At 31.5% G+C, this 20,152-nt stretch overlaps 1 protein-coding gene across 4 annotated transcripts in view; it reads left to right on the top strand.

The window, feature by feature from the left end:
* The window catches only part of LOC126750268 (alpha-1,3-mannosyl-glycoprotein 4-beta-N-acetylglucosaminyltransferase B), a 168,156-nt gene that overhangs the window by 112,215 nt on the left and 35,789 nt on the right, over window positions 1-20,152 (top strand). For all 4 annotated transcript variants that reach the window (XM_050459833.1, XM_050459832.1, XM_050459835.1 and 1 more), the window contains 4 exons: window positions 3,461-3,591; window positions 9,991-10,098; window positions 10,151-10,344; window positions 12,953-13,092. In XM_050459833.1, coding sequence (XP_050315790.1) covers window positions 3,461-3,591; window positions 9,991-10,098; window positions 10,151-10,344; window positions 12,953-13,092 — 573 coding nt within the window. The remainder of the gene's footprint in view (window positions 1-3,460; window positions 3,592-9,990; window positions 10,099-10,150; window positions 10,345-12,952; window positions 13,093-20,152) is intronic.

Genomic DNA, 20,152 nt, shown 5'->3' with positions numbered 1-20,152 from the left:
GTACTCCTAAAAATTTTAAAAAAAGTTCCTATAACTATATTCCATTATTAAAATAATGGAATTTTGGTAATTGGTTTATTTCGTTTTTTTAAAGCAATACGATGTTTTAAAAATCATAAAATTTAGATTTTTCAATTAATTATTTAATAACTACGTGTTTACTTTTGAAACCCCATAACTTTCATAGGTTTATGTTGTTTAACCAGTTAGCAACCCATCAGAGCAAACTTTTTGCCTTCAATTTTCTCGAAAACCATCGTTCTGGGCGATGTGCAACAAGAGTACCTTTTTTGTAGGAAAAAATATGTAGTTTTTAAAAAATGAACCCACGTTGCGAAAAAAATAACCTAAAAAAAGTTATTCACGAATTAACCCCCTACCCTTGCAAAAACTACCCTTTCCGATTTTCCAAATTATTTTTCAGTATCACCATTTGATTTTGGTTTAAAATTTATGGCAGAGGATTTTTTTTCGAAATTTTATCTCGTTTTTTAAGCCTACAATTTCAAAAAACCGTTTTTTAAATTTACCCTTTCAGTGCCCCTAACTCCCTTAATATGCATTTTCCGCCCTATAGTTATAGGAACTTTTTTTAAAATTTTTAGGAGTACTATCACCCCCCGAATTTTTTTACACCATTTCAATGACACCCTGTATATTCGAGGATATTGAGAAAATGATATTAAAAAAAGTGTATTAAAATGGATACGCGCTAATGCAATTACTTACCTGTGGTCTTTTAGAATATTTCGAATAGTAGTTCAAGCTATTTCAAAATTTAAAGATAACGCTCGAGTTGGTACGCTCGAACTGTATGCCTAAATTCTACGTAGACCAACGAATTAAGAAGAAGTAGAAGAAAAAGAAGACCGAAGTTCTTGTTTTCTTCCATTCTCGTAATAGAGCGACGCCTTCTAAACCTGGGCCCATTAAAACTTCCAGTATCGCGTAGTCATGAAGGTTTATTTGGTGTATTTATGATTTTTTTTTGAGAAATTGGTAGCTTTTGAGATATCTTCGAAAATTGGCCCTGACGGTTGCAAAAAAGTTTGTTGTCTAAGAAAATTGGTCGTAATTTTTTTGTTGTTATAGTTAGGAAAATGGTTTAAACGGTTTTCGGTAGGCAAAGGCTCATGGTTAGTTTAGTGTCTCTATGATTTTTTTGAGAAATTAGTAGTTTTTGAGATATCCTAGAAATTTGGCTTCGACAATCGCAAAAAAGTTTGCTCCCTAAGAAAATCGGTTGCAACTTTTTTATTATTATAGTTAGGTAAATTATTTTGACAGTCTTCGGTAGACAAAGACCAAAGGTTTATTGGGTGTTTTCATGATTTTTTTGAGAAATTGGTAGTTTTTGAGATATCTTCAAATTTATACTCAAAAGGTCCACTTCAGAAGCTGTTATGTGCTAGTAATCCCAACATATTTTGCAGAGTGTCTGTCTTTCTTGTTTTAATCTTTTCTGTCTCTCTTACTCTCTGTCTTTCTCACAGACAATTGAAAAGTCTCTGTCTTTTTTCTAGGTACTTTCAGTCTGTTTTTCTCTGTCCTTCTTACAGGCATTTGAGGTCTTTCTTGGATTTAATTTTTTTTATACGCTAAATGTACTAGAGTGAGACAGAAGAGTGTTTTTTTCCAAAGGATGTATTTTTTTTTAATTTGTATGATCCATAACGTTGTTGATGTGAAGGAAATAAAAAAATTATTCATGCTCTAGAATGAGACAAAACATTACTCAGATATAATGACGGTGGTCTGGATACGGAATAGCATCTTCATCATTTGTAAAAAGCATTTTACAAAAAATCGAGCAAAAGATATTAAGAAAGCAAGTTGACAAGAACTAAACTCGGTCTAATAAAGATATTCCATGCAAAAATTTCTTTTCGTTTTGCCGCCTACTATATGTTAATTAGACATTCTAAGGCAGAACGCTAGATGGCGGTACATAAGTTTTGACGTTGTGCGAAAATTCGCTACAACTTTAAAACGAGCTGTCATCGTTCAGTTTTCACAATATTTGTGAAAATGTTATCCGGTTTTCAAATATATCAAAAATATTTATAATTTTGGAGAAAAACTGGAAATATTACAAATTGCGCCCTCTAGCTCTTTTATTAGGAACTATATTGTAGTCAGAAAAAAAGACGTTTTTCTTATTTAATTTTTATTTACGCCCTCTAGTGTGAAATACGGAACCTGAAAATAATGTCCAGAATTGTCTCATGACCACTTTTATATTAATAAATAAAAATTCCCTTGTTGCGAGATATACAGATCCTGAGATACATGCCGCTTAACTAGCTTACTTGCTGTACACCCTGTACTTCCCAACATTTTTAGATTTAATTACTCCTTTTTACAAATATTACAAAAAAGAATTCTGTCAACATTGATTAATGTCCTAACACGTACAATTTAATATTATATTTTACTTGTTTTTATCTTTAAATAAATCTTGGTCTAAGCCAACAAGCAGCAGAAGTTAAAGTGTTAAGATTAAACGAAAGATATTCATTTCTTAGTTATGAACCAATCAAAAATGTAACTCTTACCTTATAAAAAATGTAGTGTGGAAAGAAAATAAAGATGTTGCGTGTTATTATTTTTACCTGTACGGGATATTGTCTGTTTAGCATATAGAACTGTTATATTATTTTCGTTTCACGTAATAGTTTAACTATTCAAGTGGGATTTTATCGAATATATTGACAATAACATCTGAAGCTTTAGTTTCTTGTTTCTTTCTGACTGATTTTTTTTTATTTCTTGAATTGTTATACATTTCTGCAAGTCTTTTTCTGAAATTATGCTGTGTGGATTTGATCGACGTTTCTTCCTAATTAAATTGGTGATCAAATTTTATAGCGTGATCTACCAAAGCTGCTTTTCCATGTGATACAGCCAAATTATTCGGTCGAGTACTTCTTTGATGTTCTGAGATTTTTGATTTTAAGTATCTACCTGTTTGTCCGACGTAAATACCCTTGCAGTCATACTTACGCATGGAATTCTAGATATTAAACCTTAGATCTCAGTGTTATAATTCCCACCTAATAAAACTACTTTAGAATTTTATTATTGAACTGACCCTGAGTTCATCCTCAAATTACTTCTGGCTAAATTAATTTAAAAACTTTAGCAGCAACTCTTGCATAAGGAATCCAATTAAGTAGACGATTTCTACTTGTCACGTTAATAGCAAGTTGTCCAAAAGATTCGTTTTTAGTTTATCTAAAAGTCTGTCAGGGATTAAGTTTTGATATTAATATAATAGGTTTATTAATTGAATGAAAAGCTTTCGATAAACAGTTTTCGGCTTTCTTATATTAACACGACTCTCATATTTTTGTATCATTTTTATTATCGCACTAAGGAAAAGGTTTTTTTTGAAAAGGTATTTAGGTTTTGTTCTCCATTACGAAAATATAATATAATATTTTTTCTTGTTTATTTATAGGTAAAATGTTTAAAAGTGCCGAACTCCCATGGCTCATAACCTTCTTCCAAATGTTCTACAATGACAAACCAGTAGACTGGCTTTTGGACCATCTCCTGTATACCAAAGTGTGCAACTATGAAAAAAATAACGTAAGTTTTTATCAATTGAGATACTACAAATTTAATAATTACTCAATCAGCATTAATCCACAATCATTTTAAACTTTTCCAAATAAAGCTTCGTTATTAGAAAAAAATAAATAGTCGAACACGACTAGCAAACATTAAAGCGGGCATGAAATGTTTGTCAAAGGAAAACTGGGAAATGCTACTCCGGTAAAGCTGGAATAGCAATTATGACTGAATATTTTAGAAATTTCTGTAAATGTTAACGTATAAATAAAGCCTTTGTGGGGAGGCGAGCGCTCGTCAGCTCCGGCGTTTTGTATGAACTAAAATTTCTCCTTTGAATCCTTTTGATTAGGTAAACGCCAAATGTGACATCAGTTGTAAAGAAGGAGAAGCTTGTATTAATGTATTTAGTAAGAGTTTCATATTTCTCCCTCCCATCCCGTCCTAATTTCTGCCTTGCCTTTTCGTTTGGGAAATTTGCCTTAGTTGGGTAAAGAATATAATTAACTATATTAAAATAAAATATATTTAAATATTGTTGTTAATAATAATAATAATATGTCTTTTTTTTACATAAAAACAGTATAGGAAAAGGGTGGCGCCGTTCTTTAACATAACCACCCTATCTATACCAGTATATATGAATAAATCACACAAAAAAATAGAAAATATAAAGTCATTTAAGCTAAGTTAAGATTAACAAATATTAACAAAAAATAAAGTAAAAAGAAAAAAAAATTTTTTTACTAATATTTAGTTTGTTCTCTTGTGTTAAGTTGGTTAAGTATTTTCGTAGTGTTTTTTTGTTGTTTATTGAAAAAAAAAATTACAATAATCAAAAGGCAAGATTAAACAATCTTGTGCAAAGAAACGTCGTCGATGCACTGAAAGAGATTGAAACTGTCAGATAGAAGGAATAGGATTTACTCTTCATTTCTTGACCCATTTGAAATGTATTCAGATGCTCAATTTATTAAATTATATAGATTAAGCAATTACATTAACAGCCTAAAAAAAGGGTTAACATTTTCTAACTTCTTAAAATTTTTTTGAAACGTGATAGCGCATGCCTGGAAAATATTTTCAAATCTACAGGGTGCTTTAAAAAAGTGTGGCGATATAAGCAGCTTTTTTTTAATTGAGTGCCAATCACTGCATCATTTAATTTCTTCTTGATATCAGAAATGTTCATTTAAGATCAATATTTGGTTAAATTCTGATTCTAGAAGGACGGAGGATTACTTTGACTTAAATGTTTTTTTTCATATACAGGGTGTTCGTAGTTATCATTCAAATTTTACGTATTTTTAAGTATCATTTCCCGCTTTTTTCAAACGGAACACCCTATATATTTTTTGAAAATTTAATAAAGAATTAATAAATGAACATTTTTTATTATGTAAACATATTGACTCGTGATTTTTAAAATATTCACGATAATAATTAAACAAACATATTTAAAATATTAATAATTTTTTTCAATATGTTCAAAATGTTCTTCGTTTTGCTCACAACATAAAGTATAAACCTGTTCCTGAAAACTTCTTTCTACTTCATGTAACATTTGTGAAGTTACTTGAGCAAACGCATTTCGTATTCTCTGCTCCATGTCTACTGCCATTGTAGGTGGATACCTATAAACAATTTCTTTTATAAACCTTCATAAGAAAAAATCTATTTTTATTAAGTCAGGCGATCTAACTGGCCCAATAATAGGTCCATTTCTTCCAAAGTAACACTTTTTTTGTTTATGGAAGACCGACGCACTGTTGCAGGACCCTGTATATGATGCAAATAAGAAACTGTAATAGATCAAGAAAAATATTTAATTCTTTTTTTAAGATTTGGTACTAAGTAAATGTTTTATTTTATCGCGTAATAATGCAGGCCTTATTGTATTAAGAAATAAACACAATTATAACGACGGACGAACAAAGCATCTCTAAGAAAGTAAAGTCTGCTCTTTCTATAAGACTTTCTATAAGAATTAAGTGTGGAAAACAATGTTACGGAAGCAAATTACAAAATGTTAGCAAGTTGTTAACACCTTACTTTGAACTAGATGTAAAAGAAAATCTAACGCTTAAATATTACGTTAAAGCTATACAAGATGAAAATAACTTAGATGAACCACGTGAGGAAATACAGCAAAACTAAGTAGATGACGATGAAGCAGCTACTGAAATACCTGAAGAGGATATAATTTTTTTTATTAGACTAAAGACTAGTATATTTTTTTTCTATTAGGCGTTTTCAAGTCAAAAAAATGTTTTTTATTATTTTGTTAATATTACTAAATTCTTACATAATACATACTTACGTTATAAGCGATACATCGTTTACTTTGTTACTTTGCAATGATTATTAAAAAAACAGGTCCAAAACTTTTCTGATTTGTCACATTTTTAAAATTTGTTTTATTTATGCTACAGTTCCGAAATTAGTCTTTTTTTAAATCAAATTTTGTTGGAATTGGAACATTTTTAGGTTTTAACCCATATAACACCCATAATAATTAAAGAGTGGCGTTATAAACTTTTAGTAAATAACTTAAAGAATTAAGTAAATAACAAAGTAATGGTTTTTTTAGAATATCTTAGAATTATTCAAAAGTGACAAAACTAAATTTGGAAATGGCTAATTCACTTATAAGATAAAAGAATAAGCTAAACTTTTTAAAAACTTCTTTCTGAATCGTCATTGTCATAACACGATCAATTTATTTGATAAAATAATAATAATAATAATAACAATCTTTATTTAGCAAATTGCTACATATAAAATACAAAGAGGTTAAAACGACAAAAATTAAATATAAAAAAACAAAACATGGGCCTAGTTATACAATTTTAAAATATGTACTCTTAATAATCGTTTAAAACTATTTATATTATTACAGATTTTTAAGTCATTAGGCAATTTATTAAATTCGAGCAAACCTTTATATAGCACGGAATTAAGCATTTGAACGGTGTGAACACTTATGAGCTAAAATAAAATTAGTACAATTCCTAGTATTATAATTATGGACATCACGAAATAGCACTAACTTATCACATATATAATTAGGTAAAAGGCCTTTCTTCAACTTAAATATAAATACATTAACATTAAACATAATTCGTTGATGGACGGTCAACATATTTAAGACATTTAACATTATTTTAATAATAGGAGTATAGCGGTTACATCTTAATATTGTTCTCATTGCCCTATTTTGAATTTTTTCCAATTGAGAGATTTTATATTGCGGTAAATTATATAAAAGAGTTGAACAAAATTGTAAATGCGGAAGAGCTATAGCATTAAATAACGTTATTTTTATATTTATTGATAAGTTTTGTCCCATCCTATTAATGAACCCTACCTTTTTAGCAAACTTTCTCATGATATAATCCGCATGAGCCTGAATAGTTAAGTTCAAGTCTAAAATTACTCCGAGATATTTAATTTGATCCTCGTAAACTAATTTCTATCCATCCACACAAACACTTATACTTTCAATGTCAATAGAAGATGTCTTCGACCGTCTACCAAAAATAAATTTTGATTTTGTGGTATTTAAGCTTAACTTATTGTTACAAAGCCAGTCAAACAAATTGCCAAGTTCTATGTTCATGTCGCAAACCATTTGCTGTAGATTTTGACCAACTATATAGAGCATAGTATCATCAGCAAATAAAATAATATTTGATTTTTGAGCCACCCTAACCATATCATTAATGTAAAATAAAAACAATAATGGACCCAGAACAGTACCTTGGGGCACACCGACATCGACATTTACAGTTTCAGACATAGCATTATTAAACTTCACACGTTGTAACCTATTACACAAATAAGACTTTAACCACTTTAAAACGTTCAGCTTAATTCCTATGTGCTCTAACTTACCCAACAATATATCTCTATCAACAGTTTCAAACGCCCTTTTAAAATCCAAAAACACAGCCAACACATAATTACCTGAGTCAATTGCCTTTAAAAAATTATCACAGATATTCAGAAGTACAGATTCACATGAATGACGTTCACGAAAGCCAGACTGGTTAGGAACTATAATTTGATTGTTATCACAGAACTGCAGTAATTGCTGTTTTACAAATACTTCTAAGACCTTTTCATATATAGGAACAGTATTGATAGGCCGAAACTCATTAGACAACTTGGTATTTGGCACCTTTGGGACAGGAATAACTGTTGATATCTTCCAGGACTCCGGAAGACGCCATTTGAAAGTGAGGTGTTTACGACGTCCAACAGCCTATTTCCAGCAACATGAAAGACATCACAAAGAATCTGTTTGGAGATGCCATCTTCACCCCCGCCTACATTTTTTAGATTATTAACGACTTGTCTCAATTTAGCCATTGATATTGGTTCAAAATTCTGGAGAATATTAGTTGAGGTTGGACTTCTTGGGGCATTGCTACCTATATTTTGTTGCGGTATATTTTGAATAATCTCGCTGATACTATCTATAAAAAAATGACTAAATTGATGTGCTATTGCTGCCACGTCAGTCTCAATCTTTGTTCCAAAGAGAATTTCGTTCTGTATTGCTTCAGTTTTACCCGGCAGAAGGGTCTTCAGATTTTTCCATAGCTCCCTTGGATTTTTTCGATTTTCATCTATGGTTGCAGCAAAATAATTATCTTTCTCATTCCTAATTTTACTCACGATAGCATTTCGTCTTGATTTATACTCTGCCCATATGTCTTCACTTTTATGTAAAATGGCTCTTTTACACAGACTTACCCATTAGATTTTTAATTTCCAAGTTAATCCACTTCTTATCTTGATATTTTTGTTATGTGACAGCTGGGACCATGGGACATATTTCGTTGAGGCTTGATGTAATAGAGAAGATGAAGGCTTCTGCTTGTAAATTAACATCTGAAATGCCGGTGTTCAAAGGTGTACTAATAATATCTATGTTGCAATTGATATGAGTTATAATGTTTAGTAGATCTTTTCAAAGTAGTTATATTCGGAGTCACTATATTTTGATGATCAACATTAATCGAGATAATGGAATGGTCACTGATTTTCGGTGTTAAATGAACTTCAAGAGGTAAATTTTTATCGTTAGTTACTACATAATCAATAAGCGTCTGGCTCGTAGGTACTATTCTTGTAGGCGATTTTACAATTTGTGTAAATCCACTGGAAAATATTAAATCCTTTATTTTGTCAGCATAAAATGCGTTTTTAAGTAAATCCAGGTTAAAATCTCCCAAAATAATAATAGTGCCATTAAAATCGCTTACCTCGTCTAGGTAGTTTTCAAAAAACTCAATAAAGGCAGCATCCTGTCTTTGTGGAGCATGGTACAAAACAGAACACAAATACTTTACACCAGACGAGAACAGTTCCAAGGACAACAACCAAACAAAATTTTCAACACATTGCACATTTTTTAACTTGTATCGAAGATCATTTCTTACTAAAGCAATTACTCCTCCAGTTCTATTATTCTCTGTCGCACACTTTTCTAGTTTGTACCCCTAAATATTTAAATTTTCTGTATTTTTCTTTATATTTTTCTTTTAGAAGCATCTTTTCAATTGGTCCCTTGTTCCTACCTGTACCTTTACCATTTCGAAACAATTGAAAAAAATTCATAGAGCCTCTAAAACACTTTTTAAAAACTCTCTTCTCATAAAATATTCTTTTTGAATGATTCTCATGTTAAAAAAAAGATTTTTGATCCGTGTTAAATGAAAGATGTTGGACATTTTTGGGACAGATGAAAATATGTACAAAACCCCATAAAATTTTACAGCAGCTTCTTTTTAGATTCCTCATTTCCTAAACGACTTTAGCTACTTGAAAAAAAAAACTAAATTGTTTACCTATGAGGCACCTGAACACATTTACACAAATTTCTCTTTGAATGCCTCTTTTCGCAGCATCTTTTATTTTGGATTATTTACAATAATTTGATCAGATATCTATGAATCTTTAAGCATTAAACTTGTGATTTGTAAAAAATCGATTTTTAGATTATAAAATGAATTTTATAGAAATGGTAAAAACTTGCTTTTTAAACACATGCTTTTCCCTGAATTTCTTTTCTTACATAACCTCATCATTTGAATATTTCTAGCTATTTGATAAAGGATTTTTATCTTGGGATGTTTTGAAGAAGCTTAAAACATTAACAGAACTCCTCAGAAACGTATCTCTTAATGTCTTTTTTACAGAATCTTCTTCACGTTACTTCATAAAATATGTTTCAAAAATCTTCTACATGTTTCCCTATGAAATAAATTTTGCTCTTGTAGATATGATATCTGTTTATCTGACCATTTGTGAAATAGCAAAAATATTTCACCGTACCTCTTTTTTTTGAAAATTTGCTTAAAAACATTTTTTTTTAAATAATTTTTTATTTATTTATTGACTTTCTTTTAGGATGTATGTAAAAGAGAAAAAGCAAAAATGTGGATACACTACAAGCCGTCCTTGTTTCAACACATCGGCACGCATTCTTCCCTAAAAGGCAAAGTACAAAAACTGAAGGTACACTATATTTGAAAATGAACGAACCAAACTTGAAATATATTTTTTATAGGACAAGCAATTTGGAAAAATCGCCCTCTTCTTTCCTCACGTCAATCCGGAAGCAGAAGTAACGTCAGCAATTAAACACTATAAGCAATACACCCTGAAGAGGGCTTACCTGGGTGAGACTTTCTTTTGGGGGTTGCTTCCTCAGCCTGGGGATCAGTTAACTTTTAAATTCACATCACCAATTCCAGTGAAAAGGTAATGAATATGTATTAAATAATAAATATAGTTATTCAGGAGGAACGAACTCCAGGTGAGTATTGTATACTCATTTGCTTTAAAATTATAGCATAAATAAAATGTTTTAAATAGTTTTCGTTTTAACAAAAATGCATTAGTGTTAGTGGCAGTCTATTTGGTGCATTTCTTTTCGAGTTTATACAAGTATATAAGTCATATAAAATGCCACCTATTCAAATGTAACATATGCAAATATAGTTTTTGTTTATGGCTTTTGTAATGGAATACCACAGCTGCTGTTCCTATTTGTTCCTCCATGATCTTCAAACCTCATTTCACTGGACTATTATTTGTGGGGCTGGTTTAAAAATGAGGTGTACAAAGTGACAGTTCACACTCCTAGGCCCTCTCCTAGACCCTTATGCGACGCATTAGAAGTGTGGCAGTGTTTGTCAAAGGAAGACATGATTCACTTAGTTAGAAAAGCAATAAGGGTCCTTCGCAGACGACGTAGAATGTATTTAGGGGTTAATGGCGGTATTTGGAAAATTTGGTAACAGCACTATAATTAAAATCATGTAAATGTAGGAAATTTTGTTTGTTTATAAGTTTGTTTATAACGCTATATTTTAAAAACAAATGAAAGTCATATAAGATCATATGAGTTTTTTACCATTAGCTTTGTTCGCGGTGACAGTCTTGGACAAGTTCAGAATTACTTCGCATGCGCATTGTTAAAAAGAGTGTTCGCGGTGACCAATCCTGAATTTCTAGTTCGAAATTCTGTGTTCGCGGCTGCTTTGTTACTTGTTCAGGCTAAATTGGTAACTAGTCAATTGATCCTTGGACTCTCATTAGAATTTTGAGGTGTCGACTATTTACTATTTTTGTACCTATTTTCTGACAAGTGGTGCTTATTTTATTTTATTTTTAAATTTAAAATCAATAATAGTCACTGTTACAAATAATAATTGCTTGTCCTACTGTTTTTTATTAGTTTTACAGGTAGTTTGTTGCTTAACTAGCATTTCCTGTTTTAATTAAATCGATTTTGTTTTAGATTAGTTGTTCATGACAAAATTACCACGTCTGATCATTTAAGTTCCAGTGATGAGGACTTGGAGAACCTGTAAAAGTTACCGAAGTTCCCAGAAATTTTGAATATTCGGATAACATTGTTCCATATTTTCATGATAACCTGTATTTTCAACATTTTCGAATGAGCACCGACTAATGAACTGGCAGATCGATTTGCTCAGTCGCCTTATTATAAAGAACAGGAAGGCGAGTCAGAAAGAATAACTCCATTAAAATTTATTACAGTATTTTTTAGCCATTTCTCTGCTTCAAACCTTTATTGTTCAAAGAAAAGAAACTCCTTCCTAAACAAAATAATCGAAAAACATAACCTATACTAACCCAAACAAATTTCGATGTTGATAGTCCGTGGATCGGTCGTTCGCGGTTAAAATAAATTCCAAACCGGTAATGAATCACGCATGCGCATATCATTAAAAGGATGAAGGGTTCCTGACTGATCCGGGATGCGTTCAGAACTGTCACCGCAAACAAAGCTATTATTTTTACATGTATAATACTCACCTGTAGTTTGGTGGGTTCCTCCCGACTCACGCTGTATATACATGGCTGGCAAATTTTTTCTTGATTGCCAAAATATATACGTACAAACTCAACGAAAAAAATCACAAGCTAAGCTTTAAAGAGAGAACGATAATGTATTCTTGCATAGTAAAAATAAGCGTAAGAGATACAAATCGGATTCGATTGGAGCAGCCGGATAGACCCCTATCATCGTAGTATATGAAAAATAGGGAAAACGCTATTATTATCAAATTAACTTTGCGAATTACGTACTTTGTTAGTGAAACTTAATATATTGATCACCGCACTCAAGACTTAAGTTTGCCAGACCAGTATACTACTTATTTTGTACAGGGTGGCTAGATAAGAAGGCAAAGTGCTGTATTTTGGAAACTATTCGTCGTAGAGATTGCGGTAAAAAATTTTATCACTAAAGTGGCCAAAAGAACACCGTGGAAAATATATTCAGATTTCCAAGATGGTCGCTACGGGGCGTAACCATCTTAAACTTTTTAAGTGATTTTTCACTGAAATCTACCCAGTAAATGTTATCAAAAAATATATGCTTTTTAAAGCTCAGCTTTACTCGAGTAGTTTTTGTTTAACACTTTGTGATATATCTATTAAAATAAAGTGGTGTGGGGGTAATTTTTTTTTAAATAAACAGCTGTAACTCCTAAACGACTAAACGGTTTTTAACAAATTTGGTCTCGTTTTAAAAAACATTTATTGCTCCATCAAATCCATCCAAGCATATATTTTTTGGTTAACATTTACTGGCTAGATTTCAGTGAAAAATCACTTAAAAAGTTTAAGATGGCGGTTGCGCCCCGTGGAGACCATCTTAGAAATCTGAAAATATTTTCCACAGTATTCTTATGGCCACTTTAGTCATAACATTTTTTACCGCAAGTCTCTACGACGAATAGTTTCCAAAATACAGCACTTTGCATTCTTATCTGGCCGCCTTGTACAACATGGATAAAATGAAGTATTTTCTATTAATTAATCATTTTTCCTTAAGATTCCATTTTAAAAGTGGCAACGCAGAGCATCCGTCTGACAAATTCTATAATACGACCGTGGAGGTGTTGCCTGTAGAGCTCCCAAGTAATGCCCCCGTGGTGCTTTCGAATATGACCAGCGACGGTTATGTTGTAGTTGGTAAGTAAGAAGAAAGAATACCTCAAATATTAAAAAGTACATTTACATATAATCAACCCTTTTAAAACACGGAAAGAAACATAAAATAGCAAAAAATATTTCGGTGTGCATCAGCATCAGTGTCAACACTCCCAACACTTTTTCCAGTTTCCATAAGGGGTTTTGCCACCTAAAGGTATATACGACGGTCAGTATTGAGAGTACTGACATTAGAAGTGCAAAGGCTGTGACCAATTCTGAAAAATAAATGAAGATGATTAGTATATTACTTCTAGAGTAGAAAGTTACGATTTTCACAAGAAACTAATTTATTCATAAGTTTTATTAAAGTAATAGTTTCTATTTGGATTAAAATATTAAATTATTAGGTACCTAATATTTCAATAAAAATCTAAGAAAAGTTTATTTTTATTTTCGTCTAAGTCAAATGTTAAAATTTATTTAAATGCATGAAAGTTAATTCATAAGTCTGTATACATATTAAGTTTGGCTAGTCAATTTGGGTATGTCTAAATTAACAAATGTTATATATTTGTCTTTCTTGATTTTTGAGTGAGGGGCGATTTTGAGTTTCTAACAAAGGTTTTTTTCAATTTCTAAAAAGCAATATTTTCTTGGGAAAATTTTTATTAAGAAAAAATATATGAAGATTTTTGAAATCGCTAAAACAGATATGCAAGCAATTTAATAAATGATCTTGTATTCGCATTTTAATATGTTTAATCTCCTTGCTATTTAAATTTCTTTTTTTTAACTAATGAAAATATTTTTTTATTAATTAACAAATAAATATTGATTCAAAGTAAGTTTTTAATCAAAATTTTGTGAAAATTTTTAGAATGCACTGTATAAAATATCTTATATACTTTCTTTCAGTTTGTGTTAAATAAGGAACATTTTCTCGGTCTTACTCAAAAATCATTTATTCACCAAAAAATTATTAAAATATTTTTCAGTTTTTGAAAAGTCCTGGAACAAGTGCATGTTAGATGATGACCATGTATACACATTTTCATATACGTTTTCTGCACGGTTTTATAAATTTTTCAATTTTTAAGTAATAATTATAGTGCTGAAAACAATAAAATAGATGTGCATATTATGTAGTTCGGCACCCTCTATATACATAATTTTATAAAATTTATTTGTCTTTGTGGGTTCTATTTTGAACATTTTCTATAAAATCATGCACATTTTTATGAGCATCCTTATAAAATTATCTGGATAACACCTTTTTTTTAAGAAAATCAGTTTTCCAAAATAAAAATTTTTTTATCAAAAATCTCTAGTCATCATTTTGTTTCGAGACGTAGGTTTGGATTCGGTACTTTCATCTTTTAGGTTTTTATAATTTATCGAGCTTTTTCAATTCTTATAAAGTGATCGTCTGTACTGACTACTTATTTTAGAACCCTAGTTACAAGATGTCGTGCACTTTTTGTTCTCAAGTAAAAGTGGCCAATACTATGCTCTTTAAAGATTCATTGGGGTTCCCTCGCCAAAGAATATTTTGTAAAAATATATAATTAGAATTAGTTCTAATTTGTCTATACATGCGTTCAATATCCGAGGTGAACACATATGTGAAAACGCTACATCGCGAAAGGATATCAAAGAGATTAGCGTGTACTTGTGGTCCCTTTAGAGTTATATTATTGAGGGAATTTCCGGAGCTAGATGCTGCAGAGGCATCAAAAACAACGCAAAGTTTAGCCAAAACATTATTTTCCTTGATCAAGCAAAGATGCCGCAGGAAATATGTATTTTCTTTATGTTCATTTTGAAGATAAGGAGCCACAAATTTAGAATGATTCAGTTCGACGTATTTGTACCTTAGATGTATCCATAAAAGTTTCTTCAGCTGCTTGTTCTTTGGAAATTAGAGTTTATGTTGTTACTGTCTGATTGTGCAACAACACCAACATTTACCTTCATGCTAGAACTCCAAAGTGGAATACTGCCCGCGAAAATCCAACCAAACATAGTTTTTGTAAGTAATGCAAATATTTGCCTATCAAGAGATTTTAAGTGAGTGTATATATTAATAATAATAATAATAAACGTCTTTTTATTAGGCTCGGCAAAGGGCAGCCATGGCTCTTTGCTTAACCGAGCATACAAAAATCAAATATTACATAATTACAATATTGCATAAAATATCGGCAAACATCTAACTAAATACATTAAATTCTAAATAATAACAGTCAAATGTATAATTCAGCATTAATTCAAAACTACTATGTTACAATATTAATTTTTAGGGAAAAACAGGTGAAAAAATACTTATAAAGATACCTACTACTTATACGCGAGAAAAATAATAATGCTTCTTAAACAGTTTAGAAGTTTTATTCTTATTTATATTTACCCAGCAAGAAGCCCTTTAGTCGAGTTTTAAAACCCGATGAACTGAGATTTTCAAATTTGTTACATATTAAAGTGTTATAGCACTTGGAAGCCAAAAACGAGAAACTGTGCTGAAACATGGCTGTTCGATGCTTTGGCACATTTAAGAGATTATTATGGCGTGTAATCCGATCATGTGCAGAGGATCTGTACGTCATCTGAACCCTTAGATAATCAGGAATACCCGTCATTAATTTTCTTTAGAGAAAATATGCAAAATGAAGAGTTTCGCGGTCCTGAATATTTAGCCATTTTAATTCTGGCAACTTGTATCTTACATGATCTCTTGCTCTCAAATTATAGATAAAGCGAATACAAGAATTTTGAATGCGTTGTAATCTCTTTTTTGATATTAAGTCAAGTCAAGGTCCATATACAAAGTTACAGTAGGTAGTATGCGAGAGTACCAATGACTCACACAAAGTCTTTTTAAGATGAGTAGCAAGAACGCTTTTGCTCTTGTATAAATTGCGTAATGACATATAAGACCTCTGCACTACTTTTGCCACCTGTGATCGAAATTTAAGGCCAGAATCCATTATTACACCGAGGTTATTAGATTCGTGTACTGTTGGAATAATGCTCTGGGAAATCTGGACTACCAAACTTTCTGCTGCCCATTTGTGATTAGGACCAAAGTATATAACAGCTGATTTAGAAGGATTGAGCTTTAAACCGTTATTTTCTGAATAATTTGCCACTCTTTCCAGGCATTGATTCAGTTGACTGATGGCCGCATGACTCTCAGATTTAGAAAAACTCTTAGAGATTTGGGTATCGTCAGCATATCGATTGCCAGAGCAGTCATCGCCAATCAGAGTCTAAATCAGCGGTAAAAATGACAAATAATAGGGGTCCAAGAATAGACTCTTGTGGCACACCCTTAGTAAGCAATTTAAGATCAGATCCCACTCCATCAATCTTTACAAACTGAGACCGTCCCATTAAATAACTTTTAAAAAATTCAACGGTTTCGGGAGAAAAACCAAAAGACCTCAGTTTGGCACATAATAGTCTGTGATCAAGCGTGTCGAAAGCCTTGCTATAGTCATATGTTACCGCTAATATCCAAAATCCGCTAATATTCATGTTAACTACACATTGGGAATTATGCGTAAATGCTAAAACCGTCGGTGGTTATGCAACATAACGGCGCGTATCATAAATTATCGATAACTACTAAAATCATCAGTAATTATGCAAAGTATCTCCATATTTTTTGTAAATATTGATAATAACCCCAACACAGCCAAAGTCAAGGGAGTGTCGAATGGGCAAACGCTGATATTGAGGGAATGCTAGCCACCTGGATGTCTGACAACAAAATTAGAGAATGGGTGAAGGATTTACCTACAGTGCAATTTATGAAAAATAGTGTCGCCATATAAAGCTTTATTTGGCTGTGATCCGAAAGTTGGTCTTGCAACTGAAAATCTACCCGCGGAAAGTAATCAAGAAATTATTACTGAGGAGGATTTGGATGCTCTTTTGCAAAGTTATGACTATGAGGTAGATGAACAGAAAACAGATAATAATGAAAACAACCTAAATAATATTCCTCAAGTACTAGAGAAACGAAATACACAAATTTTAGAAATAAGAAGTTAAGCATCACAAAATCTTCAACAGCAAGCACATACAATGCTTAAGACATCCAATTCAAAATATTAGCCATGTTTAGTATGTAACTGTTCCTATTCCGGATGTCGACCGTGCTCGTGGATCTTTCCGCAATTTAATTGCTGTTGTGATGGAAATAGATGAAGATAATGGAAATTATAAACTTGGTACAAAGGATGGGATATTACAGCAATTATATGTGCGCTCTCAATTTGAACCTTGCTTAAATGTGGACTTCCTTCATATTAGTGATGTACCCACTATTTCAACTTCTCTTAGAAAAGCAGCTGCAATTGCTTCTGGTAATAATCACTGTTATTAACGATGCAATTGAAAATTTTCCGAAATAGTTCCTGCCGCTCTAAAAAAAATCGATTTTGCAATAGTAAGTGCTATCAAAGCTCTTTTTGTTCTAATAAATAAATACTATTATTCTAGCATTTTTACTTAGTCGTTTGACATGTTACGGTTATATTTTTGCTTCACATATTGAATGTGATGTAATAGTATACTTACTCGTATTATATTTCAATTTTATCATCACCTGCATTGCATTACAAATTTCACGTTACCTTATGACATTACATGATATTAAGCTTAATCACTAACATAAGATAGATATTGATAGTTTCAGTATGTACGCATAATTTCTGATTTGGACAGTAGTAATATTTTAGTAGTTATCGATAATTCCTACACATTGTAGTTATTATGCATATTAGCGGATTTAGGATATTAGCGGTAACATATATACCATATAATAACCATATATATACCATATATAACATAACAGGGTGGTGCGTCGCCAAGCGGAACATAGGAGAACCCATGTAAATTTTAAGGGGGTCTATTATTGGCTTCCCTGTACATTTTATAGAAAAAATGTAGGATAACTTTTTAAAGAGACCAATCTGGCAAACCCTTGTGCAAAGTTTCAAAAAATTTTAATAAGCGAATCTTGAATTATTCAATTAACTGTAATTGTAAAATTAGCAAATTTTCGGTTCAGGTAAAACCAAACGGGCACCAGTAAAATGAATATTGTCACTGACGTGAGGAAAAGTGTCAATAAATCAGGGACAGTCGATATTTGAAAACAAGTATGAATTATTCAATCGACGAAAAAATAGCCATAATTAAGTGGCATTATGCAGGAAACAGTTTTAAAGCAGTATCTCAAATGTTTTCAGTTTATTTCCCCACCAAGCCCATTCCGAAAAAAAAGCATTTCTTGTATTCGGCTGTACGTCAGATTTGACAAAGCCTTATAACCAATTGTTTGCTGGTGGCTGGTATCTGGTTTTACCTGAACCGAAAATTTGATAATTTTGCAATAACATTTAATTAAATTATTCAATATTTGCTTACTAAAATTTTTTGAAACTTTGCACGAGGGTTTGCCAGATTGGTCTCTTCAAAAAGTTATCTTACATTTCTTCTGTAAAATGTACCGGGAAGCCAATAATTGACCCCCTTAAAATTTACATGGGATTTCCTATGTTCCGCTCGGCGACGCACCACCAGCGATATCTACTTCGTGACCAATATATCTGATTTTATATGTAAAAAAATTGCTTATTTTGGGTTCGATGATTTTCAAGTCTATATGCTAATCGGTTTTTTGCATTGCAATTTCATTGCTTAGCTCTAAGTTTTATATATCCAAAGGTGACCTCATGTATCTTATCGGATGCTAAATTTTAACGAATCCTAGCGGTCCTTCTTAATAATCTCCGAACAGATAAATATTAATTAAAGTCATCAGGTTCTGTGACATATACTAATTCTCTGCTACGATTAAAGAGTTCAAGGACTCTCTTCTGAAGATTTGCTGTCAATGATTAATTTCTGTCCGTGATGCCTTAAATACCTTTAAAGTAAATTCCAATTTGATTGTCAGATCCTTTTTACTGAAAAAGCCTGAATTTTCTGGATGTTCTTAAAATATCTGGATTATGAATTTTCACAACATATATCACTTGAAGAAAATCTGGATTCTTCTAATTTTGATTATCAATAAGCGTGATATATGCACAATGGAAGCCCTATTTGTTTTTCTATTTTTTCCAGGAAGTATTTGAGTACAAGAATAAATAAATAGATCATCCGACTTTTTTAGTCTCTCTATATAGTATACAGGACCATATATCTATTCGAACTACTTTCAAATTAGTTAATAATAGGGGGTATGGTCAATAATACGCACACCAAAATGGTCTAGGAGACAAAGGTATAAAGAGACAAGTAATGAAAATTTTCGATGAAAAGTGGGTATCAGAATTTGATTCCGTTTACTATTAAAAACCCTTCAATGGGAACCAGAATCGTTCTAAAAATCATTGAAACTCTAGCCCAAGCCATCAAAGTTCCGCCTTGGTACCTTCTTGCCAATTCTAATAATCAGATAGTGATGAAACGAAATAAACTGGCATAAAGATGTTTTATGTTACCTATTCCTTATTATATGAGCAGTGACACTAGCGCATTTAACATTTTAAAGGAGACTTCTTAGATGGTTGTCAAACAATATTGGAATTTCGTAATGCCTGAAGGCAAATAGACCTATCATGTATAGATTATGTTGCTCTTGTTGGATCAGTATGTCTTTTTTTCACATCATCAGTCTATACAAATATCTGCCTTACTATAGTGGTGCTCTCAGTGGAATTTAAAACTTCCTGACACCATTGCTCGTGACTGTGTTTAACTTATATTGACTTTAATGCACGCCAATTAAGACAAATTCTCACTTCACTGACAGCAAAAATTGTACTGAATATATTATTCATTTTACCAAATAGGCCTCGAAGAATTCAATATAGAATTAAATATCAACAAGAATTACTCAATATGATAAATGTGATTATTATTGTCACTATTGTTACTAAACTATAGGTGTGGGAAAGGCAAGCGGAATTTTTAAGTAAAAATTATAAACCCAAATACAGACTTATTTTAACAGTTTTAAATATAATTTGTTTAAGCCCACTTTAAAAGATATCCCTATATAAAATGCTTCCTATGACCACAAATT

The sequence above is a fragment of the Anthonomus grandis genome, chromosome 2 (assembly GCF_022605725.1).
Source record: "Anthonomus grandis grandis chromosome 2, icAntGran1.3, whole genome shotgun sequence".
Taxonomy (NCBI): domain Eukaryota; kingdom Metazoa; phylum Arthropoda; class Insecta; order Coleoptera; family Curculionidae; genus Anthonomus; species Anthonomus grandis.
Note: the sequence above shows the minus strand (reverse complement) of the source record. Positions and strands in the feature narration are given on the sequence as shown.